At 42.2% G+C, this 27,235-nt stretch overlaps 2 protein-coding genes across 4 annotated transcripts in view; one reads left to right on the top strand and one right to left on the bottom strand.

The window, feature by feature from the left end:
* The window catches only part of cyld2 (cylindromatosis (turban tumor syndrome) 2), a 32,713-nt gene extending 12,222 nt beyond the window's left edge, over positions 1-20,491 (bottom strand). Inside the window, exons 1-8 of one of the 3 annotated variants that reach the window (XM_072556320.1) lie at positions 20,420-20,491; positions 19,538-19,644; positions 17,665-17,921; positions 16,450-16,890; positions 14,267-14,405; positions 9,619-9,929; positions 7,368-7,533; positions 2,383-2,524 (exon numbers count right to left, since the gene is read on the bottom strand). In XM_072556320.1, coding sequence (XP_072412421.1) covers positions 2,383-2,524; positions 7,368-7,533; positions 9,619-9,929; positions 14,267-14,405; positions 16,450-16,866 — 1,175 coding nt within the window. In that variant the 5' untranslated portion in view covers positions 16,867-16,890; positions 17,665-17,921; positions 19,538-19,644; positions 20,420-20,491. Of the gene's footprint in view, positions 1-2,382; positions 2,525-7,367; positions 7,534-9,618; positions 9,930-14,266; positions 14,406-16,449; positions 16,891-17,664; positions 17,922-19,537; positions 20,393-20,419 lie in introns of those variants that run through there. The other 2 variants (XM_072556321.1, XM_072556322.1) reach the window with 2 other exon arrangements.
* The window catches only part of LOC140462888 (glutathione hydrolase 7), a 121,991-nt gene that overhangs the window by 4,641 nt on the left and 90,115 nt on the right, over positions 1-27,235 (top strand). The gene's annotated exons all lie outside the window — the stretch shown is intronic.

Raw genomic sequence — 27,235 nt, 5'->3', positions numbered from 1 at the left:
AGATCTGATTCAACAGATGTTATTATACACCATCAGAATTGTTATCAGAGTAAGGAATGAGTTTACTACTGACACTAGGCAGCTCTAAACCAGGTATAGCCTCAGTAAACAGAAAGAAAAGCAGCTTCACTGACTTTGCACCAATTGGTGCAATTTATTTTTCTGTCCATTGCCACCCCAAGGGCATTTCATACTCCCAGGTATGAAATCTGAAAGAGTTAGTAGAAGGCACACAGAGGCTTGGGAATTACTTCAATTTTTACACCATGTCTCTCCTTGAACATGGCTTAGCTTGGGAACACAAACTGTAGAAGCACTAAGATTGTCAACCCACAACTCTTGAGATAGCAAATTAAAGTACAACACTGCGAATGCTTGAGACTTAAAACAAAGATAGAAAGAGCTGGAGAAACTCAGCAGGTACGTCAGCATCTACAGAGGGAGAAGCAGAGTTACTGTTTGGAGTCTTCGGAGTCTTCAGAACTCAACATGGCTGGAAAATGATGATATTTACGTCGACGACTAAGGGGGAGGGGTAGCAAGTGGATCAGCTGGTGAAGTGTCCAGAGCAAAACAAAAAGGGAATGCCACTGGTAAGGGAGAGAAGTTGATGCAAAGGGAACCCACTGTTGAGTCCTGATGGCGGTAAACTGCCTAGGTAGAAAACTAACTGATGTTTGGGTTCCACCAGAACACTGCAGCAGGGCTGGGACAGAAAAGCTAAGGAGCCTGAGGGTGCTCCAATGACATGCAACTTATGGACAGAGAGGCAGGTGTTCTGCAAAGCGGTCACCCAGTATGCGGTCAGTCTCATCAATCTAGAAGAGACCACACTGTGCACAGCAAATAAACTTTCCCTTGAAGTTGTGTTTGGGGTCCTAAACAGTAAAAAGAGAAAAAGAAAGGAGCAAGTATTACATCTTACATGATTACAACAGTTAGGTTGGATGTGGGAATGCCAGTAGAGGACCTGACGAAGGAGCAGCACTCCAAAAGCTTACTATTTCAAATAAACCTGTGGGACCATAACCTGGTGTCATGTGACCTGTGACTTTGCAACAGTTAGGTACCACAGGAGAGTGAGGAAGTGGTTAGGAGTGACAGAGGAGTGGATTAGGTTGTCAAGGAGAGAATAGTCCTACAGAATGCTGACAAGGCGAGAGGATGAAGTGTTTGGTGGTGCATCCTAGATATGGCAGTAATAGTCAAGGTCAACTGGCAGGATAGAGAGAAAAAAAAAGGACCAGGGGAATCCTACCATAGTTCAGAGGACGGGCTAGGGGAAGAGGACAGAAATGGGAGTAACAGGTCAGACATGCCTGAAGTTCTGTAGTAGTACCCATTAAGGGCCCACATATTATTATATGGGAGGTCTTGTGGCACAGTGGGTAACATCTCTGCCTCAGAGCCAAAAGACCCCAGGTTCAAGTCCCACGCAGGACTTGTGCACTCAAAACACAACCAAACAGGGTGAGTACCAACCTGTAAAATCCTTCTACAATATGTCAATGGCAGGCAACCAAAATGGGACAGAGTCTAATCAGTCATGTGATGGGAGTATTAGTAACTCTAGGATCACTCACTCAGACCTTTTGAGTATATACGTCGGGATGTCATGCAGAGATTGTTCAGGACGTTAGAAGAGTACAATGTACAGTTCTAGTTACCCTGCTATAGGAAGGATATTATTAAATCGGAGAAAGTTCAGAAAAGATTTAACAGAATGTTGTGGGAATGAAGGGTTTGAGTTTTAAAGACAGGTTGTGATATTTTTCATTGGAGCGGAGAAGGTTGAGGTTTATAAAATTGTAGAAGTTTATAAAATTATGAAGGGCATAGTTAAGATGATAGCAAGGTTCTTTTCTTTAGGGTGGGAGAGTTCAAAACCAGGGATTATATTTTTAAGATGCCAGGAAAAAGATCTAAAAAGCCAGGCAACTTTTTTTTTTACAGTGGTTCGTATTTGGAATGAACTGCCATAGGAAGTGGTGGAAGTGGTACAATTGCAACATTTAAAAGACATTTGGATAAGTACATTATTAGGAAAAGGTTGAAGGGATATGGGCCAAATGTAGGCAAACAGCACTTGTTTGGTTTGGGAATATGGTCAGCATGGACTATTTGGACCAAAGTGTCTATTTCCATGCTGTGAGACTCCATAAATAATTCCAGGTTAGAATGTGTGTGAAAGAGTGTATGTTGTCACAGGAGTCTGTACTTCTTGAGGGTCTGGTGGTCCACTACACCTGGTACAAATCAGAAACTAGAGTTTATATTCCTTATCAACATTTGCTGGATGCATTGAGCATGCAAGCAACCCCTTCCCAAGAACAGCAAAATCCTCCAATCGATTGAAAACTAGAAAAGAAAAATCAACCAAACCTAAAAATTGTGGAGTCCAAATAGCAAGAATTGTGGTGTCCCTGAATCCCTTTCATTCTTCCTTTCATCAACTGCAGTACTTCATTTTCTCGCACTGGAGGAACGTCCTCTTGTATGGTCAGGTTATCTTGAATTGTCTTCACTTGGAATTGAAACAGACTAAATTAATCCTTTCAATAGTGACAAAAGTCTGCATTGTATCCTAATGATCTATTAGGAAGCATTAGATTGTTCAGGACGTTAGAAGAGTACAATGTACAGTTCTAGTTACCCTGCTATAGGAAGGATATTATTAAATCGGAGAAAGTTCAGAAAAGATTTAACAGAATGTTGTGGGAATGAAGGGTTTGAGTTTTAAAGACAGGTTGTGATATTTTTCATTGGAGCGGAGAAGGTTGAGGTTTATAAAATTGTAGAAGTTTATAAAATTATGAAGGGCATAGTTAAGATGATAGCAAGGTTCTTTTCTTTAGGGTGGGAGAGTTCAAAACCAGGGACTGGTGGTCCACTACACCTGGTACAAATCAGAAACTAGAGTCTAGTTTCTAGAGTCTAGCACGAAGCATTAGACACAAGGTGGATGAGCTTGAGGCTCTTTTGGAAATTGGCAGATACGATATTGTGGGGATAACTGAGACGTGGCTTCATGGGGACAGGGCCTGGGAAATGAATATTCAAGGCTACATGTGTTATCGTAAGGATAGACTGACGGGCAGAGGGGGTGGGGTGGCCTTGTTGGTAAGGGAGGATATTCAGTCCCTTGCGCGGGCGGACCTAGAGTCAGGGGATGTAGAGTCAGTGTGGATAGAGCTTCGAAACACTAAGGATAAAAAGACCCTCATGGGAGTCATCTACAGGCCCCCAAACAGTAGTCTGGATGTTGGAGGTAAGTTGAATCAGGAGCTGAAATTGGCTTGTCGCAAAGATGTTACTACAGTTGTTATGGGGGATTTTAACATGCAGGTAGACTGGGAGAATCAGGATGGTATCGGGCCTCAAGAAAGAGACTTTGTGGAGTGCCTCAGAGATGGATTTTTAGTGCAGCTGGTGCTGGAGCCGACCAGGGATAAGGCGATTCTGGATCTGGTATTGTGTAACGAACCAGAATTGGTCAGTGACCTCGAAGTGAAGGAGCCATTGGGAAGTAGTGACCATAATACAATAAGCTTCAATCTGCAATTTGAGAGGGAGTGGGTACAATCTGAAGTGACAATATTTCAGTTGAATAAAGGGAAATATGGAGCTATGAGGGAGCAACTGGCCAAAGTTCAATGGTTTAATACCTTAACAGGGAAGACCGTGGAGGAACAATGGCAGATATTTCTGTGTATAATGCAGAAGATGCAGGATCAGTTCATTCCTAAAAGGAAGAAAGATCCCAGGAGGAGACATGGGCGGCCGTGGCTGACAAGGGAAGTAAAGAAACATATAAGGTTAAAAGAGAAAAAGTATAACTTAGCGAAGATAAGCGGGAAAACGGAGGACTGGGAAGCTTTTAAAGAACAACAGAGGATTAGTAAGAAGGAAATACGCAGAGAAAAAATGAGGTACGAAGGTAAACTGGCCAAGAATATAAAGGAGGATAGTAAAAGCTTTTTTAGGTATGTCCAAGGCAAAAAAATGGTTAGGACAAAAATTGGGCCCTTGAAGACAGAAGCAGGGGAATATATTACTGGGAACGAAGAAATGGCAGAGGAATTAAATGGGTACTTCAGATCTGTGTTCACTGGGGAAGACACAAGCAATCTCCCTGAGGTAACAGTGGCTGAAGGACCTGAACTTAAGGGAATTTCTATTTGCCAGGATTTGGTGTTGGAGAGACTGTTAGGTCTGAAGGTTGATAAGTCTCCGGGACCTGATGGCCTGCATCCCAGGGTACTGAAGGAGGTGGCTCGGGAAATCGTGGATGCGCTGGTGATTATTTTCCAGAGTTCAATAGAATCGGGGTTGGTTCCTGAGGATTGGAGGGCGGCTAATGTTGTGCCACTTTTTAAGAAGGGTGGGCGGGAGAAAGCAGGAAATTATAGACCAGTTAGTCTGACCTCAGTGGTGGGAAAGATGCTGGAGTCTATTATAAAGGATGAAATTACGGCACATCTGGATAATAGTAACAGGATAGGACAGAGTCAGCATGGATTTATGAAGGGGAAATCATGCTTGACTAATCTTCTTGAATTTTTTGAGGATGTAACTTGGAAGATGGACGAGGGAGATCCAGTGGATGTAGTGTACCTGGACTTTCAGAAAGCTTTTGATAAAGTCCCACACAAGAGGTTAGTGAGTAAAATTAGGGCGCACGGGATTGGGGGCAAAGTACTAGATTGGATAGAGAATTGGTTGGCTAACAGGAAACAAAGGGTAGTGATTAACGGCTCCATTTCGAAATGGCAGGCAGTGACCAGTGGGGTACCGCAGGGATCCGTGCTGGGACCGCAGCTTTTTACAATATATGTAAATGATATAGAAGATGGTATCAGCAATAACATTAGCAAATTTGCTGATGACACAAAGCTAGGTGGTAGGGTGAAATGTGATGAGGATGTTAGGGGATTACAGGGTGACCTGGACAAGTTAGGTGAGTGGGCAGATGCATGGCAGATGCAGTTTAATGTGGATAAATGTCTGGTTATCCACTTTGGTGGCAAGAACAGGAAGGCAGATTACTACCTCAATGGTATCAAATTAGGTAAAGGGGCTGTTCAGAGAGATCTGGGTGTTCTTGTCCACCAGTCAATGAAGGCAAGCATGCAGGTACAGCAGGTCGTGAAGAAGGCTAATAGCATGCTGGCCTTCATAACAAGAGGGATTGAGTATAGAAGCAAAGAGGTGCTTCTGCAGCTGTACAGGGCCCTGGTGAGACCACACCTGGAGTACTGTGTACAGTTCTGGTCTCCAAATTTGAGGAAAGACATTCTGGCTATTGAGGGAGTGCAGCGTAGGTTCACGAGGTCAATTCCTGGAATGGCAGGATTGCCTTACACGGAAAGACTGAAGCGACTGGGCTTGTATACCCTTGAGTTTAGAAGACTGAGAGGGGATCTGATTGAAACGTATAGGCTTATGAAAGGACTGGACACTCTGGCAGGAGGGAACATATTTCCGTTGATGGGGGAGTGCCGAACCAGAGGACACAACTTAAAAATACGGGGTAGACCATTTAGGACAGAGATGAGGAGAAACTACTTCACACAGAGAGTGGTGGCTGTGTGGAATGCTCTGCCCCAGAGGGCAGTGGAGGCCCAGTCTCTGGATTCTTTTAAGAAAGAATTGGATAGAGCTCTTAAAGATAGTGGAGTCAAGGGGTATGGAGATAAGGCTGGAACAGGATACTAATTAGGAATGATCAGCCATGATCATATTGAATGGCGGTGCAGGCTCGAAGGGCAGAATGGCCTACTCCTGCATCTATTGTCTATTGTCTATTGTCTATTGATCTCAGCAATCCTGGACCCACCTCCATAACCAGAAACCCCAGCCGAAAAAAAATTAAAATCACAGTCACTAATTTATTTGGTCTACAACAAAAACCTACAAAATCTAATCCTGAAGTTCCAATGACTAGAGTGAATGACTGAGCTATGAATTCATAGGAACAATCCTCATTCTTTGCTCTGTACTCAACCCAGTTATATATATAAAAAAAACCCAGAGTACCCACAGTACATCATCAGGACACCTCTACTTCATCAGACAATCCACATCATGAAAAAGGCCACAAACCATTAATGAACAAGACTCCAAGAAACGACTCCAAGCTTCCTAAGGAAAGCAATCTGCCAACTCATCTTTGGCAGTTAACTAATCAGTCCACAAATAAGATGTTATTTTCCTGCCTTATAAATATTTCTAAACCACTTCTTTCATTTGATAAGTATGAAAGCTATTAATTATCTTCTCTACAAAGATGAAGAAAAGCAGCTTCACTGACTTTGCACTAATTGGTGCAATCTATTTTTCTGTCCATTGCTACCCCAAAGGCATTTCATACTCCCAGGTATGAAATCTGAAATAGTTAATAGAAGGCACACACAGAGGCTTGGGAATTACTTCAATTTTTACACCATGTCTCTCCTTGAACATGGCTTAGCTTGGGAACACAAACTGTAGAAGCACTAAAATTGTCAACCCACAACTCTTGAGATAGTAAATTAAAGTACAACACTGCAAATGCTTGAGACTTAAAACAAAGACAGAAAGAGCTGGAGAAACTCAGCAGGTACGTCAGCATCTACAGAGGGAGAAGTAGAGTTACTGTTGAGTCTTATGAGTCTTCAGAACTCAACATGCTGGAAAATGATGATATTTATGTCGATGCCTAAGGGGGAGGGGTAGCAAGTGGATTAGATGGTGAAGTGTCCAGAGCAAAACAAAAAGGAAATGCCACTGGTAAGGGAGAGAAGTTGATGCAAAGGGAACCCAGTGTTGAGTCCTAATGGCAGTAAACTGCCTAGGTAGAAAAGTAACTGATGCTTGGGTTCCACCAGTACACTGCAGCAGGGCTGGGACCTTGGCCGCCTCCATCGCCAGACCATGGCAACACGCGCCTGGAAGAAGATCTCTACAAAGATCAACTGTGCTTAAATTCATTCAAGGGCAGAAGTAACAGTGTATGAACCCTGGGTCACAATCTTATTAAGCTTGAGCCATATACCAGTAACATCAATCTGTTTATTCCACAAACATTGCCTAACCAGCTCAACATTTCCAATATTTTGTTATCATACCTGGTTCAAACGCGGAATGGAAACTTCCAGGCACTCAAGTACTTTACACAAGTTTCTCTGCTGTGGCTGCATTTCCTCCAACAGGTTTCTGATATTTGTTGAACTGCTTCAGTAATAGATGTATTATTCTTCTCCCAGAAAGGGTACTATTGCATTCCAATTTACTCCACAGGCCCTGCAGTTTTGACAGCCCCACTTCCACTAGGTTATAATTCTTTACTTAAATACCCAAAAGCGTTATGGTGGAAAGGATAGTTTTACCTGGTGTGGGAACTGGACTGCTGACTATCTCCCTCAGTAAGTTTGATGAAAAGCGTGCGTCAGGTTTACAGTTCCTTAATGGTATAAAAGTTGCTTTGTTCTGTTCACAACAAAAATAACGATATTTTTCAAAAGTTCCATCACTCGCATCTTTTAGTTCATAGTCCTATATAATAAAGAGACACAAAACATTACCTGCCAGTGTTATGAAATTGTGCTTTCTTTCCAGTCTTGACCCTTCTCTCCCTGGGGTGTCATGTCCCATTTAATTTTACATCCCCATTTAACAAATATCATAAATCTATCCTGCAACGACCAGGAAAAAACAAGAAACAGGTTATTCCAGTTGCTGGAAGGGACATCAGGATGGCCCACTCAGATGAAACTCTGGAAATAAACATTTCTTCTGCTCAAAATCTCCCCACAGCACAATGGTCAGGAAGTCAAACATCCAATTCAATATCAGGTGACACCTAAATTTAAAGTAATGTCCTAAATGCATAATTAATGAGAACTTGCCAGAAGCCTAATCATTTAAACCAGAATGTAGAATACTTAGGAAGGACAGGATAAATTTAGTATTTAAAGCAATTTTATCTCACTAGGGAGATAACATTTTGTCCAGAAAGATTACACTCTAATTTGGACTACAACGATGGTCTCACAGCTCTGTATTTACATATGTTAATTCCTAGAGTCAACGACAACTAACTGTAATTGCTCGAAAAGCTCAGCAGTCTGGCAGCATCAGTGGAGTGAAATCAGAGTTAACGTTTTGGTCACAACCCGAAATCATAACTCTGATTTTTCTCCACTGATGCTGCCAGATTTGCTGAGCTTTTCCAGCAATTTCTGTTTTTGTTTCTGATTTACAGTTCTTCCGGTTTTTAACAACAAAATAGTACTGTGCATTATTTTGGATTAGGATGGTTGGGCATGGGGGATTTTCTCACGAGGGTAGGTTGAATAGGTTGGGCTTGTTCTCGCTGGAGTTTAGAAGAATGAGAAGAGACCTTATTGAAACGTACTAGAATCTTCTGCAGCTTGACAAGACGTGGAAAGGTTGCTTCTTCTTGTTGGAGGGTCCGGGATCAGAGACCATAATCTCAAATAAATGTGTCACCCAGTTACGACAGCTATGCAGAGGAATTTCTTCTCTCAGGTAGTAAATGTATGGAATTCTTTATTACAGAGGTCAGTCAAGTCTAGGTCATTAAGTATATTCAAGGCTGAGATAGATAAATTCTAAATCAAGAGTCGAAAAGTGTGGCACTAAAAAAGCACAGGTCAGGCAACATCTGAGGAGCAGCAGAGTTGAAGTTTCAGGCATAAGCCCACCTGAAACGTCGACCCTCCTGCTCCTTGGATGCTGTGCTTTTCCAGTGCCACATTTTGACTCTGACCCTCCAGTATCTGTAGTCCTCACTTTCTCCTAGATTCTTAATCAGGAAAGAGTCAAGAGTTATGGAGAAAAGGTAAGAGGATTGGATCAACCATTATCTCTCACTAAATGGAAGAGCAGAGTGAATGGACTTAATGGCAGACTTCTGCTCAGCCATCTTACGATTCCACAAGAGCCATACCACATCGTAAAAGGTGTTGAGGAGAGGTTAGACTTCCCACATCCTCCTAAATTAATTCTGCTGCAGTGGCAATAGTCTGATTTTCAATTGATAGTAATCAAACATGAACAAAAGAAAAGAACAAGATAACCACTGCTTTCAAATACAAGTTGCTTAACTAATGCTAATAAATCAGCACAACAGCTCATCACATGAGCAAAGATTTCACTGGATACTTAAATCTGTGGACAAACTGGGTTCTACAAAATTTCTTGTATATTATGGTGCTCCTCCCAAAGGATGTTTAATGTATAGCACAATAACTAACATCTACATAAAAATGTTAAGAATGAAAACTTTTACAAATTTGTTTTTCTCTAAAATAAAATGAAGAACGGTGGATGCTGGTAATCTGAAACAAAAACAGAAATTGCAGAAACTCAGCATCTGTGGAGAGAAAGCAGAGTTAATGTTTGGAGCCCAGATCCTTTTTCAGAACTGTCCTCCAGCAATTTCTGTTTTTGTTGTTTTTTTTGAGTTGGCTAGTTTGTGGATGACCAAGAAATTGGAACCACTTTTTGAGAACATCACTAGTCACTAAGTTTTTGACACCCCAATATACAATTTTTTTTTAACATTCAAATTGAAAAAGGTACGTGTACACATGATTCAGCATTCTCTAAACTCACCAACTCAATTCCTGCCCAGAGACTATCGTGACCTTCTGGTATACCGATCCATCTGATAACTCCATAGACTATAGCATTATTAGGCAATTTCACTTCCACCATCGACTCAACCTCGAGAGCAATACTGTCACTCTCCACAAGGTTTTGACCAGGAATAGAGAGGGTAGAATTGAAAGTTCTGGAACTGTAGTGTTTAGAAACCTTTGAATGAGCTGAGGTGGAAATTTCATCCGATTTTTCTCTGCCCATTTTCCTCGGCGACAAACTAGGAGACTGACTTCCAACTGGCGACTTGTTCCAGATTTCTGTATCTAAGAAAGTAACAGGAGTGTAAAATCACTAACAATTGATTTCTGTGACAGAAGATGATCACTGAGATTATATAAAATACATCATATCAACAGTATTCTGACTTTAACTATCGTGAGTTTGGAGAATACATTTCTCTACCCATACTTCTTGAAGGTAAGAATCAGGCATGGGAAGATAGTCTCTTCCCATTTTAGACTCCATACCTGAGGAATTTATACAAAAACATCATGTGCATTAAAGGAAAGTTGCCATGGACCAAACTCATGTTAACAATTGAAAATCAACTTCGATGCAAATAATTTCAGTTTAAAAAAAAATTGGAGCCAGATATCTGTCAATTGAACTCGGGTAAATGGAGCCCACAATGATGCAAGCCGTTAGAATCAGGAGGATATGGTTCACCTACATAGTTGTGGACACATGCTCAAAGCATTAGTCCATAATTCTGCCACATATCTATTATTCCATTCTGATAAATAATAAAGAATTCAAGATTTATACAGCACCTTTCATAATCTTATGCTTTATAGCCAAATTAGAAACTTTGACGTATATTAACTATTACGTTGTACAGGAAGAAAATGAGGACTTCAGATGCTGGAGATCAGAGTCGAGAGCGTGGTGGTGAAAAAGCACAGCAGGTCAGGCAGCATCCGAGGAGCAGGATAATCGACATTTTGGGCAAAAGCCCTTCATTAGGAATGAGGCTGTGAGCCGAGGGGTGGAGAGATAAATGGGAGGGGGATGGTAACAGAGTGCAATAGGTGGATGGAGGTGGGGGTAATGGTGATAGGTCAGAGAGGAAGGTGGAGTGGATAGGTGGGAAGGAAGATAGATAGGTAGGACAGGTCATGAGGGCGGTGCTGATTTGGAAGTTTGGAACTGGGATAAGGTGGGAGACAAGGGAAATGGGGAAACTGGTGAAACCCACATTGATGCGTGTGGTTAGAGGGTCCTGAGGCGAAAGAGGAGGCGTTCTTCCTCCAAGCATCAGGTGGTTAGAGAGTAACGATGGAGGCAGCCCAGGACTTACATGTCCTTAGCGGAGTAGGAGGGAGAGTCAGGTCCATGCCCCCCAACAACCCACTCTTCCCTCCCAGCACCTTTCCCGGCTGCTACAGGAATTGCAAAACCTGCACTCACCCCCCCCACTCCCACCACCCTACTCACCTCTGACCACGACCCAAAAGGAGCCTTCCATATCCTGCACTTCCACACTTTATTTACTGTATTCGCTGCTCCCGATGCAGTCTCCTCCACACTGGGGAGACAGAACGCATCCTTGCACAGTGCTTTAGAGAACATCTCCAGGACACCCGAACCATATCCAGGACACCTGTGGCTGAACACTTCAACTCCCCATCCCACTCCGCCAAGGACGTGCAGGTCCTGGACCTCCTCCAACACCAGGCCCTAACCACCCGATGCCTGGAGGAGGAATGCCTCATCTTCCGCCTCAGAACCCTCCAACCAGACAACATCAATGTGGATTTCACCAGTTTCCCCTGGCTTCCAATCTTATCCCAGTTCCAAACTTCCAATTAGGCACCACCTTCACGACCTGTCCTATCCATCCATCTTCCTTCCCACCTATCCACCCACCCTCCTCTCTGACCTATCACCATTTCCCCCCGTCTCCATCCACCTATTGCACATTCAGCTACTTTTCCCTCCCAGCCCCACCCCTCTCCCATTTATCTCTCCATTCCCTCAGCTCACAGCCTCATTCCTGATGAAGGGCTTTTGCCCAAAATGTCAATTATCCTGCTCCTCGGATACTGCCTGACCTGCTGTGCTTTTCCAGCATCACTCTCTCAACTATTACATCATACGGACAAGTTTGCACAGAAAGATCTCACAAATAACAAGGATACGAGTAGAGAACCTGTTTTAGTGATTGATTAACTGATAGATGTTTGCTGGTTTGTTGAAAGAAACTCTCACCTTTGAACAGTATTGTACGACCTTTTACATCTAATTACAGGGGCAAGCAAGACCTCAATTTAACATCTTATTCAAAAGATAGTATGTGCCACAGAGCAACACTCCATCAATACTGCACTGACGTATCAGCCTCAATTACTTGCACAAGTCTCTCAAGTCTGGCCTGACAAGGAGTTTAGAAAGTTTTTCTTCTAACTGCATTACAGGAACTTCTCTTTGAATAAATTATTGAATTGGCAATCACAAAAGCTTTCCACTCCATCTACTTAACTTCCCAACAAAGAAAAACTGTGGATGCTGGAGATCAGATACAAAAACAGAAATTGTTGATGAAATTCAGCAAGTCTGGCAGCATCAGTGTGCAGCATTAGAACAAATGAAGAGTTACCAGTCTCAAAACATTAACACTGCTTTCTTCCCACAGATGCTTCCCACAGACCTGTTAAGCTGTAACTTCTGGTTTTGTTTGCACTTAATTCTCCATTTGGCTTGAGGGAAAATTATAACAAATGACAAGAGTACAAAAATCCCTATATTTTGCTTTATTTCAATGCTGAAAATAAAATGCATCCTGTATTTAGACAAGTATTCTTTCTAAATTAAAAAGTAAATGCCAATTATAACAAGTACCAGTAGGCATGCAAGTCAAGTTGTCCTTCAAGAGGAGAAGAAACTAACAAAGATTTCATAGACATTTCACAAAAATGTAACCAGGGATAAGTTTTCAAACTGAACTCTGAGTCATCCTTGTAAAATTTAGAAGATTGCCTCTTTGTTATTAAATTGAAGCTGGATTTGTCCCACTATCCAAGACAGATTTTTCAGCCATGACATGCCCTCCACTTGGGACACTTTTACTAAATGCCTTGTTCTCACAAAATTAGCAATTAGCGAGTATGCATTGTGCAGAGAAAATCAACCTCATTGTGCCAACATTTGTAGGGGTACAATAGCAATCTGAATCTTCTTCACACACTGACTGCAGTACCCACTTGCCATCAATACAGAAAACTCTACATAGTTCAAATGATCTACACTGTAAAAGGCAAAGGAGCACGGAATCAATACAGGAAAACGTCAATAAACGTGTGTTTCTCTTATGTATCTTGCCTATATTTACTATACTTTTAACTAAAAAGTGGATATTTGATTGTTATCAAGAACAAAAGGAATTCTTTTCTGCAATTGTAGCACTATTTTCCTTTCGGTGGTGATGGAAACTTTGCAAAACTAGGAAAGGATCGTGTTAATATTTACTGGTGTCTCTTCCCTTAAAAAAACTGCATACCACTTCAACATGAACATGGAATTTATTTTCTACTTCTAACTTTTCCTACTCCAAGCCTAATTCCCAAAGTACATTGAAGATGATGTTGAATGGCTAACAACTGTATGGTTGCAATGGGATTCTGAACCTACCTCAGTCATGAAGTGCATTATGAAGTGTGATTAATAACATGATTATGTTTGATCTGTTTCTTTAACTAATGTAAAATGGAGCAATGAAAAAATTCACATGATCTGTTGAGTTCTGCCTAACGGGCTGCGTGACTTGGATACCATGGGACAGGAGGCCCGGGTCAAAACTTATGAGAACAAGGTGTAATGTCACATACCTGAAAACAAAGGATGAAGCAGATGTTCTTCTTTTTATAGATTTTCTATCTCAAAGTCTTTGAACAGAGACTGAGGAAGAAAGAAAGAAAGAAAGAGATGGCTCAGCAGTTGGGGAAAGACCATATTGTCAGTTAGCTACCAGACAGAATACTGGGAATAGCTTGTCCACCAGTTAAGGACACTGGAAGATCTGTTCCTGGTGAGCCAGAGAAAGAAAAAACAGCACTGGCTCTTATACCGACTGACAGATCAGAAATTCTGACAGGGTCAAGGAAGAGAGTCTTCAATGGTTGAGGTTCTTTAGGGATTCAGCAAAGCTGGGAAATATGCACCCATTGGCAGTATTAAGACATCAATAAAAGCTATTTTTTCTGCTGCTTGGAGTTCGAGTTGCTTACTAAGTAATATTTAGTCAGTACTGATTTTTGTTTGCTACATTAGAAGTGTTAGAACAATTCTAACTTGGTGAGTGACAATTCAAATCTTTCTTTTAGAGTTATTGCTCTCTATGGGATCATAAAAACATTGCAGTACCCATCTTCAGTCAGTGTAGGGAGCTTTATCACCATGATTCTTGAATGATCTATATTACAGAGGCCTGACAAAATAGCTTTTAAATCAATCTATGTGATACTGTAAAACGACAGCTATCTAAAAGACAAAAATACACTGAGATCTGTATTAAAAAAAAGTTCAAAGACTTTAGAAAAATGTAGACACATTGACAGCTATATACACAAAATAAACTCCTACCAGTGAAAAGTATCGAACCTACCATTACTGTACAATTTATTCTCTTTATCATTTGAATGAGACGGTCCCACTTTAGTATTACTTGCGCAAGTGATATCTCCTGCATTAATGAAAACTTCTTTGTCAATTTTCCTCCCCTTCATTTTATGGTCTCCTCCCTCCTGCATTGAATGGGAGAAAAGAAATATTTGACACAAAACAGCATAACTAAAGCATTAGTTTGCAAGTTATTAGGTTTAAAGAGAATGTAAACTGACCCCAAACAGAGATGAGAAAACAACACCAGGGAAAATCAATGGGTCACTTTCTCTAGCTTTTATCTCAATGCTAAAAGAGAGGATCACTCCAGAGTTGAATCATACAGGCAACCAAACATAACCACATGACCAGAGAATATTCTACCCACCTAAACCAGCCTGTTTGCAGCCTTTGGTCAAATATCATGAAAGGTGCAAGATCTGCAGTATAGTGAAAGTAAAACTAAAATTGGGCATTCTTGATAGTACACTACACTACACCACACCACTAACATACAGTATCATTTGGTGCACCCAGGAATCTCTACAAATCAATACCCCTTTGCAGCAACTGTGGAGAGGGAAAGAGAAAGTGGAGACACCTTCAATACAGAAAAATCAATCACAAGCTGCATTCTTTGTTGAAAAAAAATTGTTTCTTTCAGTGTGAAGCCTGGGATTAAGGATTCAAAAAACTTATTTGCCTGGGAAAGAGACAAGGTCATGCCAAAGCAAAGAAAATCATTCCTGCTCTAGTGGAGAAAATAATTTACATACCCCAGTTTTCCAAACCATCTAAGATGGTCACACAAGTAACAGGTCATGACCATCTCCCCAAAACATTCAATGGCATTACCATCATTAAACCCTCCACTATCAATATTCTGGGGGTTACCATTGGCCATATAAATACTGTGGCCACGAGGGCAAGTCAGGGCTTAGGAATTCAATGGCAAGTAACTCAAGTCCTGAGTGTCCAAACTTTGCCCACCATCTACATAGCACAAGCCAGGGGTGAGATGAAATATGTTTCAGATGCCTGAATACCAATGCACAAATTGTGCACTATCCAGGACAAAGCACCTACTTGACAAGCACGCATTCACGATCTTAAAGATTCACTGCTTCTATCAAAGTGGCAGCAGTGCATACCATCCACAAAATGTAGTGCAGTAACTCATCAAGCCTCCTTTGACAGCACCTCCCAAACTCATAACTCCACCATACAAAAGGACAACAAATACACTGGAAATCCGCCACCTACAAGTTCCCTCCAAGTCCCACACCATTCTGACTTGGAACTTTTTCATCATTCCTTCACGATCATTGGATCAAAATCCTGGAACTTTCTCCCTAACAACACTGTGGCTTACGACCTGCATTCCAGCGATTTTGGACAGTGGCTCATTACCACTTTCTAAGGGAAGTTAGGCATGAGCAATAAATTCTGGCCAGCTAGGAAAATCACAGGCAGTGGACAAATGATTTAAAATCTCAGGTTTGTTACATGATGAAAAGTTGTTATAAGCTTTGTTCAACTCTGAAAATTTTATATTGTTCTACGGACTCACTGAAGTCAAAATCAGATGTTAATGGATAAAAACAGCCAATCTGCAACACATAAATCACCAGAGTTTTCTACCTCATTTTGAGCCTCAGTGCAAAGTGAAAGCCTAGGCTAATCACTGGACTTTTAAGAATTCCTATAATGCAGAAAGAGGCCATTCAGCCCATCAAGTCTACACAGACCCTCCAATGAATATCCCATCCAGACCAAGCCCCCTACCGATCTCCGTAATTCCACATTTATCACAGCCAATCCACCTAGCCTACATATCTTTGGAGTCACATAGACATGGAGATAATATGCAAAATTCATAGTCACCCAAGGGCGTAATTAAACCCAGGTCCCTGAAACTGTGAGGCAATAGTGCTAACCATTAAGCACCACTGTGCTGCTCTGTAGTCCAATATTACACAAATACCTAATTCCAGAATAAGATGATATAGAAGAGAAAGGAGACAAAAGAAAATTGATATTCCAACAAAACATAATCAACAGTACTTTGTCCTGCATCTTGCAGTACTTCAGTACAAATCTATAAATACTTCCTTGGGTTGGAAAGTGTGATAACATTTTGAGAAACTGCCACTATCCTATAATATTTAGTAATAGTTATGCGCTTACCACACACTCTACTTGAAACAACAATCCATTTAGTTCCAATCCACTGTCACGCCTAGATTTGATAATAGTTTTGACAATTCCTACCCATGTTACCCTGTTCCGTTTCACTTGCACAATGTCATTAATTTGTAGGACAGAAATAGATTTGAAAAGTTTTTCATTCTGAACAAGTACACATCGATGAGACATGTCCTGGATTTCAAGAAGCAACTCTGCTTCATCCTTGCTGATTTCTTGGAGATCTTCTTGCCTCACTTTTGCTAACTTTATGGTCTTTTTGTTAAACTCCACAACAGCAGATAATTCATTTTCTGATCTAGTGCAATATCCCAATGAGCCTTTTTGGATCTTCTTCCTGTTTTCAGTAAATTCTTTCATCACAATAAAATAATATTTATCTTCTTCAATTCCTCCCATTCCGATTTTGGGTGGTCCAAGGACCTGAAAAAGATTACAATTAATTGAGTGTGATTGTTTTTTCCATTTATAGGCCACAAAAATAAAAACAAATTCATTTCATCATGAGACAACTGTATCTGAAGAGGTTCACAGCAGTTCAAAAAAATCTGATCTCTCACAAGAGTAGTATCCTGGAAATTGCAGACTTGAGCACCTGCTCTCCATGACAGATTACTGAGTAAGCCACAGAGATCCTATTTTAATCTAATTCACTAGGCAAGCTATCTGGGACCATGCTGACATAAAAAGACCTCCAAAGCAGATGACCAAACATTTCATCTAACATAAAGGACTAAGCTGTTCCTGCACCTTTCTCAGGACGATCCCAATAATTATCCATGAAAATATATTGCTGTCCATTCAGTGTTGCTGGATCAAAATCCTGAAACTTCCTCCCAGATGTATTGTAGGGGTATCCACACCAAATGGACTGTAGCAGTTCAGAAGATAGCTTACCACTACCTCAAGGGTGACCAGATATAGAAATATATGCTGGTCAAGCCAACAAATATACTTCATGATTTTTTTCTAAATAAGTACAATACAATCAAGTTCCTTGCAGTATGCATAATAACAATTTCATTTACTTAAAAAAAATACAGATCTTCCAGAAAAACTTGGCACAGACAACCTAGAACAGTCCCTTATGATGTCAACTAAAGTCTCATTGAAGACAGCAATGAATAGGATGGGTAGACAGTGAATAAACCGTCCTCACTATTCTTTTGAGAGGAATACAAACAGTTTTTGACTTACTTGCACACATATCCTGGTGGTAGAACGTATATCGAATGAAAATTCAGGATTTTGTCACACTCTTAGTTTTCAGTTTCTTTATTCCTAATGTATGTTATCCACAGGAATGTCATCAAGACATTTTGCAAAAGTATCTTCATAAAGAAGTTGTCTGTTGTTGAATCAGTCTAGCAAGCTTATATTAGCTTCGAATGATTCCTTCCTTATCCATTGCTCAACATTACAATATTGGTTTAGAGACTGTGTTCCATTTAAACCTTATGATGGAAAAAATTATAAAAACATAAGCATATTAACAAGAGAGTATTCAAGATGCTGTGTTGAACCACCATATATAGTCACAGCAGCATTAGTTACCCAGTTATAGAATTGTAATACTTCTCTACAATAGGAATTAATCTTAATTCCATTCTCTCCTCCTTTACCTATAACTCTGCAAATTAGCACTCTTTAGATATCTGTTGACAGTCACTGGCATTACCGTCATTGAATCCCTTACTAACAACATCTAAGAGTTGCCTTGCACTAGAAACTGAACTGGACTACCTGTGGAAATAATGTGACAAAAATAAAAGCAGATCAGTGGTTAGGAATCCTATAGCAAGTAATTCACCTCCTTCTCAGGACTGTGATAGAATACTCCCCCATTTACCAGAATGAATGTAGATCCAACAGCATTCAAGAAGCTTGATAACATCCAAGTCAAAGCAACCCAAATGATGGCACCACTTCCACAAATATCCTCTCCCTCCACCACTGATGCCTAAATGATTCATCGCAGAAATTCACCAAGGCTCCTTGGACAATATCATTCAAACACACAGCCACTTTATATCCCACTCTCATCACTGTTTCTAGCGATTCTCACTGTTGTCATTCTTCAGGGCCCCTTCTTGTGGCACAGCATTATACTCCTATCTTTGGACCAAGAGACCTGAATTCAAGTACCACCTGATCTGGGGGTGTGTAACAGCATCTCTAAACAAGTTAATTAGATTAAAAAAGGTAGGGCAAGGACAGTGGACAAATGGGAATATCACTATCTGCAAGTCCCACTCAAAGCCACTTACCATCCTGACTTGGAATTATATTACTGTTTTTTCAGTGACACTGGGTCAAAATCCTGGCAACAATGTAAATCTACCTACAGAAAACAGACCAGAACAGTTCAAATTGGCAACTCACCAATGTCTTCAGTAAGGATTGTTAGGCACAGGGAATAAATGCTGACACAGCCAGCTATAGCCACATCTCTTGAATGAATTTTAAAATTATGCACTTCCCTTTTGAAAGCGATGACTGAAGCTGGCACCAATACACATACAGCCACTGGCATGTTTCTTCACCATCAACTGTTCTGGATCCCTTGTTGTTTTAAACACCATAAAATCGATCACATTGGCTCAGTGGTGAGTAACACTGCCTTACAGTGCCAGAGACCTGGGTTCAATTCCACCCTCAGGTGATTGTCTGCATGGAGTTTGCACATTCGCCCCATGTCTGCATGGGTTTCCTCCCACAGTCCAAAGATGTACAGGTTAGGTGGATGGGTCATTCTAAATAGCATCCAGGGTTGCACAAGCTAGGTGAATTAGTCATGGGAAATGGAAGGGTAGTGGAAGTGGGATGATGTTAGATGAGCATGGACTGGAAGGCCAAATGGCCTTCTTCCACACTGTAGGAATTCTATGATTCTCTGCTTTTAGGACAACCCATCCACATAAAAGCATGTCCTTTCATCTTTTCTGCAATCTCTTAAAGCCTCCACGGGCTTCCTAAACAATTAAATTGCAACGGTTAAACAATGTGAAGCTGCATGTGAGAAATACCATTCACAAAAACTAACAACTGTGCTCCAATAGAATTTACAAACCTGCACGGGAAACCACCGAAACTTCCGAATCGTGTGCGCTTTCAATTTTGAGGTAATTTGTGAACCAATAGATCACAAATAGTGGGAAGCCCGCCTCCTCAGCCAACCTGTCGATTTTCACAAATGGAAACAATGAAAACATTGCACTGCATCAGAACGAGCCATTCGCAAATCGGGTTTGCAAAAACGAAACAGAAACTGCTGGAGAGGCTCAGCAATCTCTGTTTTTGTTTTGCAGCATTCTGTGGGCTTCAAGGTCCAGTCAGTTTACTTGTTAATTTAAAACAGACGTAAACCCAAAACTGTGCGAGGGGCAGAGTTTAATGACAGGATCTGGGGGGGAGGCGGCACAACAAACCCCGGGGGGCACTCGTCACTGGTTTAATGTCAAAACCAGATGATGAATAATAATATAATGCAGTGAGTGAGGAGAGCAATCCCCGAGGCGTATTTATAAACGGTATAAAACCGGGGTCTAGTGGAGTGCATTATTTCTCCCTCCAACTCTATTTTGATTTAGTCCCTACCCTCCCCTTCACTGTTTTTGATCACACAGCACTGCCCTTTGATGTGAAGGGCACTGCTTGTCACTGGCCACTTGGGTGTTTTTCATATCTTCCTGGTGGTGGAAATTGAATTAAAAAAAGAAAAAAATAAATAAAACCGGGGTCTGTCAGTGTTATATTTCAAAACCGACAGACAGGGCCCGCCTGAGGCCTAGGGCGGCGGCCTCCTCCTCCTCCGCCGCCGTGCCCGGTCCACTGAGAGCCCTCAGCCTCCGGCTATCCCAGTCCCGATTAACGAGAGGATCCCGCCCGCCCGAGTTAGGGTCACCCGCCTCCAGACTAAAAAATACCGACAATCCCCCTCACACACACTTACCGCCCGGGCGCACCGACTGCGCATGCCCCACCTACAGATCTCGCGAGAGCTCACGAGGGGCCGGGCACGTGAAACTGGGGGCACGGGCACTGCCCACAGCCGCTTCAGGCACATGCGCTGTACAATAGACAGCACAGAGCTGTTACAGGGACATACACTGTACAATAGACAGCACAAAGTCGTTACAGGGACATGCACTGTACAATAGACAGCACAGAGCTGTTTCAGGGACACGCACTGTACAATGGACAGCACAGAGCTGTTTCAGGGTCATGCACTGTATAATGGACAGCACAGAGCTGTTTCAGGGTCATGCACTGTATAATGGACAGCACAGAGCTGTTTCAGGGACAAGCACTGTACAATAGACAGCACAGAGCTGTTTCAGGGACATGCACTGTACAATAGACAGCACAAAGTCGTTACAGGGACATGCACTGTATAATGGACAGCACAGAGCTGTTTCAGGGACACGCACTGTACAATGGACAGCACAGAGCTGTTTCAGGGTCATGCACTGTATAATGGACAGCACAGAGCTGTTTCAGGGACAAGCACTGTACAATAGACAGCACAGAGCTGTTTCAGGGACATGCACTGTACAATAGACAGCACAGAGCTGTTTCAGGGACATGCACTGTACAATAGACAGCACAGAGCTGTTTCAGGGGCATGCACTGTACAATAGACAGCACAGAGCTGTTTCAGGGACATGCACTGTATAATGGACAGCACAGAGCTGTTTCAGGGACAAGCACTGTATAATGGACAGCACAGAGCTGTTTCAGGGACATGCACTGTACAATAGACAGCACAGAGCTGTTTCAGGGACATGCACTGTATAATGGACAGCACAGAGCTGTTTCAGGGACAAGCACTGTATAATGGACAGCACAGAGCTGCTTCAGGGACATGCACTGTACAATAGACAGTACAGAGCTGTTTCAGGGACATGCACTGTACAATAGACAGCACAGAGCTGCTTCAGAGACATGCACTGTATAATGGACAGCACAGAGCTGCTTCAGGGACATGCACTGTACAATAGGCAGCACAGAGATATTTCAGGGACATGCACTGTACAATAGACAGCACAGATCTGCTTCAGGGACATGCACTGTACAATTGACAGTGCAGAGCTGCTTCAGGGACATGTATGTAAAATAGACAGCACAGAGCTGCTTCAGGGACATGCGCTGTACAATTGACAGCGCAGAGCTGCTTCAGGGACATGTATGTAAAATAGACAGCACAGAGCTGCTTCAGGGACATACGCTGTACAATTGACAGCGCAGAGCTGCTTCAGGGACATGTATGTAAAATAGACAGCACAGAGCTGCTTCAGGGACATGCGCTGTACAATTGATAGTGCAGAGCTGCTTCAGGGACATGTATGTAAAATAGACAGCACAGAGCTGCTTCAGGGACATGCGCTGTACAATTAACAGCACAGAGCTGCTTCAGGGACATGTATGTAAGATAGACATCACAGAGCTGCTTCAGGGACATGCACTGTACAATTGACAGCGCAGAGCTGCTTCAGGGACATGTATGTAAGATAGACATCACAGAGCTGCTTCAGGGACATGCACTGTACAATTGACAGCGCAGAGCTGCTTCAGGGACATGTATGTAAAATAGACAGCACAGAGCTGCTTCAGAGACATGCACTGTACAATTGACAGTGCAGAGCTGCTTCAGGGACATGCACTGTACAATAGACAGCACAGATCTGCTTCAGGGACATGCACTGTACAATTGACAGCGCAGAGCTGCTTCAGGGACATGTATGTAAGATAGACATCACAGAGCTGCTTCAGGGACATGCACTGTACAATTGACAGCGCAGAGCTGCTTCAGGGACATGTATGTAAAATAGACAGCACAGAGCTGCTTCAGAGACATGCACTGTACAATTGACAGTGCAGAGCTGCTTCAGGGACATGCACTGTACAATAGACAGCACAGATCTGCTTCAGGGACATGCACTGTACAATTGACAGCGCAGAGCTGCTTCAGGGACATGTATGTAAAATAGACAGCACAGAGCTGCTTCAGGGACATGCGCTGTACAATTGACAGTGCAGAGCTGCTTCAGGGACATGCACTGTACAATTGACAGCGCAGAGCTGCTTCAGGGACATGTATGTAAAATAGACAGCACAGAGCTGCTTCAGGGACATGCACTGTGAGAAACAAAGCCCACTCACTTCAATAATTTCAGTCCGAGACAAGATCTGAATCAATAGTGTCATTTATTTTACACTTGCAAGTGGGTGTGATGTCCAGTGTCTAAAAGGGCAGAGGACATACACACACTAAATTCAATTCATCCACAACATTTATATGATTTGATGTCTATTGTTTTACACTGCTCCCTCCCCTGTTTATATCGTCCACTTCCCTAAGACCGGCCCCCATTACCCCTGTTTATCTCTTGCCTTATCCGGCCTTGTCTGTGACAAAATGCTTATTTCTGGTCTCACAAGGCTGTTTGACCTCATCCTGCTGTAGGTCATTGTTAGGCATATTCTTTCTTCATCATTATCTACCCCCTTCATCTGTGCCTTTCCCGAGGCCGTTCTGATCCCTATGACCCTTTTAATTGGGGTTTGTTCCTGTGTTTTTGTAAAAGTGGGAAGCACATGTTTATATCTACTGTTTGTACAGGCATATCTAGCTTAACTTCATCCCCTCACAACATCTTATCTACTTGCCCATAATGTCTACCTTCTGACATACAGTTTTAGCTAATACAAAAACAATTATATATTTCCTCCACATCGTTTCCATTCTTGTTGACTCAGCTCTTGGCTAAAACAATTACACACTGGTGTGAGTTCATTTTACTTTGTAAGATGGAATTGCAGAATTGCAGAAGTAACATTAATTTACCTATATCCCACAATTTCCCCCTTTTCTTTAATTACCATTTGTTATCTTCTGCATTTTTCTTTTAGGGGCACCTGTTTCATCAAGGCTGTTTCAATCAGTCTTTGGGTGAGCCCTCGTATACAGGGTATGATCATTTTTATTAATTGTTACCCACCAAAAGAGAGCTGACACAAAGCCTGCTGCAACTGGTTACAAGCCTTGAATTCATCAGGTACCCCCCTAGGGACTCCTACCGAATCGAGATAAATCCTGTCATCGAAAGAAGTGTCTAACAGTAATCTCTTACCCCTTCCTTTTTCGCCTCCTATCTTTTCCTTCTCAAATGCCAGGGTAAATGGAATTGCCAATTGTACAATTGCACATATCCCTCTCCAATCTGGAGGTAGCGTGGGTCTCAATATTTTGCCTCCACAGTCCCACCACAGATCTGCTCGGGGAACCTTTAATGCTGAGTAGTTCCCTCCCTTCTCCATTTCAATTACATTCTTAATCTCTGTACATAATTTCAGCTCCCCCAAATCTTTCGACTGACTTGTACCTCGTCTACGCACACACGACGTGTGATTTCCAACTGCGGCAGAAAACAGGGGGGGAACTTTTACATCTTTCTTCTCCAAGGGAGGGAACATCAGAGATAGGGAGGTACAATTCCTATCATTCCATGCAGTCTCATCCTGATACAGGGCTATCATACATTTCATGCCCTTCCTGTCTCGCTTCCACCCGAGCGGAAAGGGAACCACCTGGGCCACTGGCCGACCGGAGGCACATGCATAGCAATTGCTTTTGTTCAGACTTTTTACAGTATACTTTACCCATTCAACCCAGGCATTTGCATCCCCGTACCCAGTTTCTATTTCAATGGTCTGTTTCAAGTCCTTTACCTCTATAAATTTTACTACTTCAGGATCAGCAGGAGGGGTGAAAGATTGTATCTTATTACCCAGTAGTTCTACCCGTTTTCCCTGTCCTACAGTAATTCAAAAACAATAGCCCAAGAAATCCTTCCCATTTGCTTTCATTTCTATCCCAAACATTTCATTTCATTGTATCTTATAGGTGCACCCCCCCCCCCCACCAGGATTGTTTCATGCCATGTGGTTTTCCTTATCATTAGGTATATTGGGTTACACTTTTTATCAGGACAATCACGAGCTGGTCGGAAGGGGGCCTGGTGTACTGTGACGAGACCATTATACTAAATACCATCCCCAAGGCCATCCCCATAGGACTTAAGATGTATCTCAGAGCTGCGGTACTGTCTCTGATTATCTACATCCCCACAATTTACTAAGCTGCATACATCAGCGTCTATTACTTGTGGATTATCAGACTTGGGGACCGTTAATAATACATATGAAAATGATATTTGACAAAATCCCAATACTAAAAGGGCTAGCATCATATCTCTAGCAGCATTCCCAGTATTCTAACCATCATGCTGAATTTACAATCTTACAGAAATAATCCCGCGCTCGCGTCGCCACTGTATAATCAGTTACTCAAAGTCTCTTTAGCCTGAGTTTCAGCGAATCTTGCGTTGATTCGGCTGTCCAGACTTCTTCCTCAACTGGAGATTCCACTGGCCCTTTGATCCGAGTGTAGTGAGTCCAGCCTTTCTCTGCTGTCCTTATCACTGTTTCAGGGGTCAAAAGAGCCTGGTACGGCCCTTCCCAGTCTGGCTGCAATTTAGTCTCTGTCCATGATTTTACTAAGATCCAATCTCCCGGCCGGATGGGATGAACGGTGAATTCAAGGGGTGGAGTCTGTGCCAATAAACCCTGTTTCCTGAGGAAAGACAAAGAGGAGGACAAACCCAGTATATACTTCTTTAAAAACAAATCTTTAGTTTCGGGACTTGGCAATTCTCCATTCGTTCCCAAGTAAGGTAATCCAAATAAGATTTCATAGAGGGATAGTCCCAAATCTTTCCTTGGGGCTGTTCGTACTCGCAAGAGAGCTATAGGTAAACATTTGGTCCAAGGGAGTCTAGTTTCTATTATCAATTTAGAGAGCTGTCGTTTGAGTGTTTGGTTCATTCTCTCAACCTTTCCTGATGATGGTGGGTGCCACGGAGTATGGAACTCCCAGGAAATTCCCAACCCTTTCATTACCCCCCGTATCACTTTAGAGGTAAAGTCAGTTCCTTGGTCGGAATCAATATGGTTCACGAGCCCATATAGGGGAATTATGTGCTCCAATATTGTTTTAGACACTCCACTCGCAGTGGCGGTAGCTAGGGGGTATGCCTCAACCCAACCAGATAAATGATCTACTATGACCAACATATATTTTAGTCTCCCTACCCTGGGGAGTTCAGTATAATCTACTTGTATACTCTGGAAAGGTCTCAGTCCTGGGTCTCTTCCTCCTGGGGTCTGTTTTCTCAAGACTTTCTTATTTACCTTTCTGCATATGATACATCCCTCACATATTTGTTTAGCAATTGTATATATTCCTTTACATCCATATTCCCTAAGAACTAAATCACACATTGCTTGTACTCCCCAATGGCTGCCTTGGTGTAGGACAGCCATAATGTCTCGCATCATCATTTTGTTCAACATTCTCCTTCCATCAGGTAACCTCCAATGCCCGTCTGCTGTTTTTACAGCCCCTAAATCTCTCAATTCTTTTTCCCCGCTTTCAGTAAATATAGGAGCTTCCCTAGGACTTGGGACAGTAGGTATTAGGGAATGAATCACCACTTCTTGTGGGTTCAGGGCTGCTTCCTTAGCCACTTCAGCAGCTAATCTATTTCCCCTAACCTCTGGTTCATTTCCTTTCTGATGACCATTTACATGCACTACTGCTATTTCTTGGGGAAGTAATAGGGACTCCAAGACTCGTTTAATCAATTCTTCATGTACTAATTCCTTCCCCCACCTCTGGGTTAATACTCCCAAAACCGCTCCCTTATCCACGGCAGCAAAGAGGTGGAAAGGTTTATCTAGGGAAGGTAAGGCTAACACGGGGGCATGGATCAGATCTCTTTTTCCTCATCATCCCAACTTAGACATTTTGGTTCCCCCTCTAATAGTTTGAGATATAATTTCTTAGTCTTCTGTGCATAGGAATCAATCCACAATCTGCAATAACCCGTGAGACCCAAACATTTGTGTAACTCCCGTTTAGTGCTGGGCAGCAGCATTCCCACTATTCCCTCTATCCGTTCCGGGCTTATCTTTCGCTTTCCCTCACTAACTAAATGTCCCAAGTATTTCACTTCTTGCTCCACATATTGTGGTTTGTTTTTAGATACCCTCAGTCCCTGCTGACCCAGGAAATTCAATAATTTGTTAGTGGCTTCTACTACTCTTTCTCTTCTTTTTCCTGTTACTAAGAGGTTGTCTACATACTGCAACAGGGTAGTCCCCTCGGGGCTGCTAAATTTCTCCAATATTTGTTCTAACATCTGTCCAAATAAATCCGGGGATTCCATAAACCCCTGGGGAAGCACAGCCCACCGGTATTGCTGTTTCTGTCCTGTCTTAGGGTCTTCCCACTCAAAGGCAAACAAATTCCTACCGTCCTCTGCCAAGGGACAAGCCCAAAAGGCATCCTTTAAATCTATCACACTAAACCATTTGTGGTCATGAGGGATCTCACTTAATAACGTAGAGGGGTTTGGCACCCTGGGTGCCTGATCTGTACTATTCGATTTAATGTTCTCAAATCCTGCACCAATCGATAAGTTCCATCGGATGTCCGCACTGGTAGTATTGGGGTATTATAAGGAGACATACATGGCTCCAATAGTCCATCTCTAATCAATCCTTCAATTACTGGCTGCAGTCCTCGTTTACCTTCTATGGAAATGGGATATTGTCGCTCACAGACAACGTCCCCTTTCCTTTTTTTAAAATTTACTTCAAGGGGAGGGATCTGTAGTTTTCCACAATTCCCTTCCCTAGCCCATAC

Source organism: Chiloscyllium punctatum, chromosome 37 (genome assembly GCF_047496795.1).
Source record: "Chiloscyllium punctatum isolate Juve2018m chromosome 37, sChiPun1.3, whole genome shotgun sequence".
In the NCBI taxonomy this organism is placed as follows: Eukaryota; Metazoa; Chordata; class Chondrichthyes; order Orectolobiformes; family Hemiscylliidae; genus Chiloscyllium; species Chiloscyllium punctatum.
The sequence above is the reverse complement of the archived record's forward strand: the minus strand, read 5'-3'. Positions and strand labels throughout refer to the sequence as shown.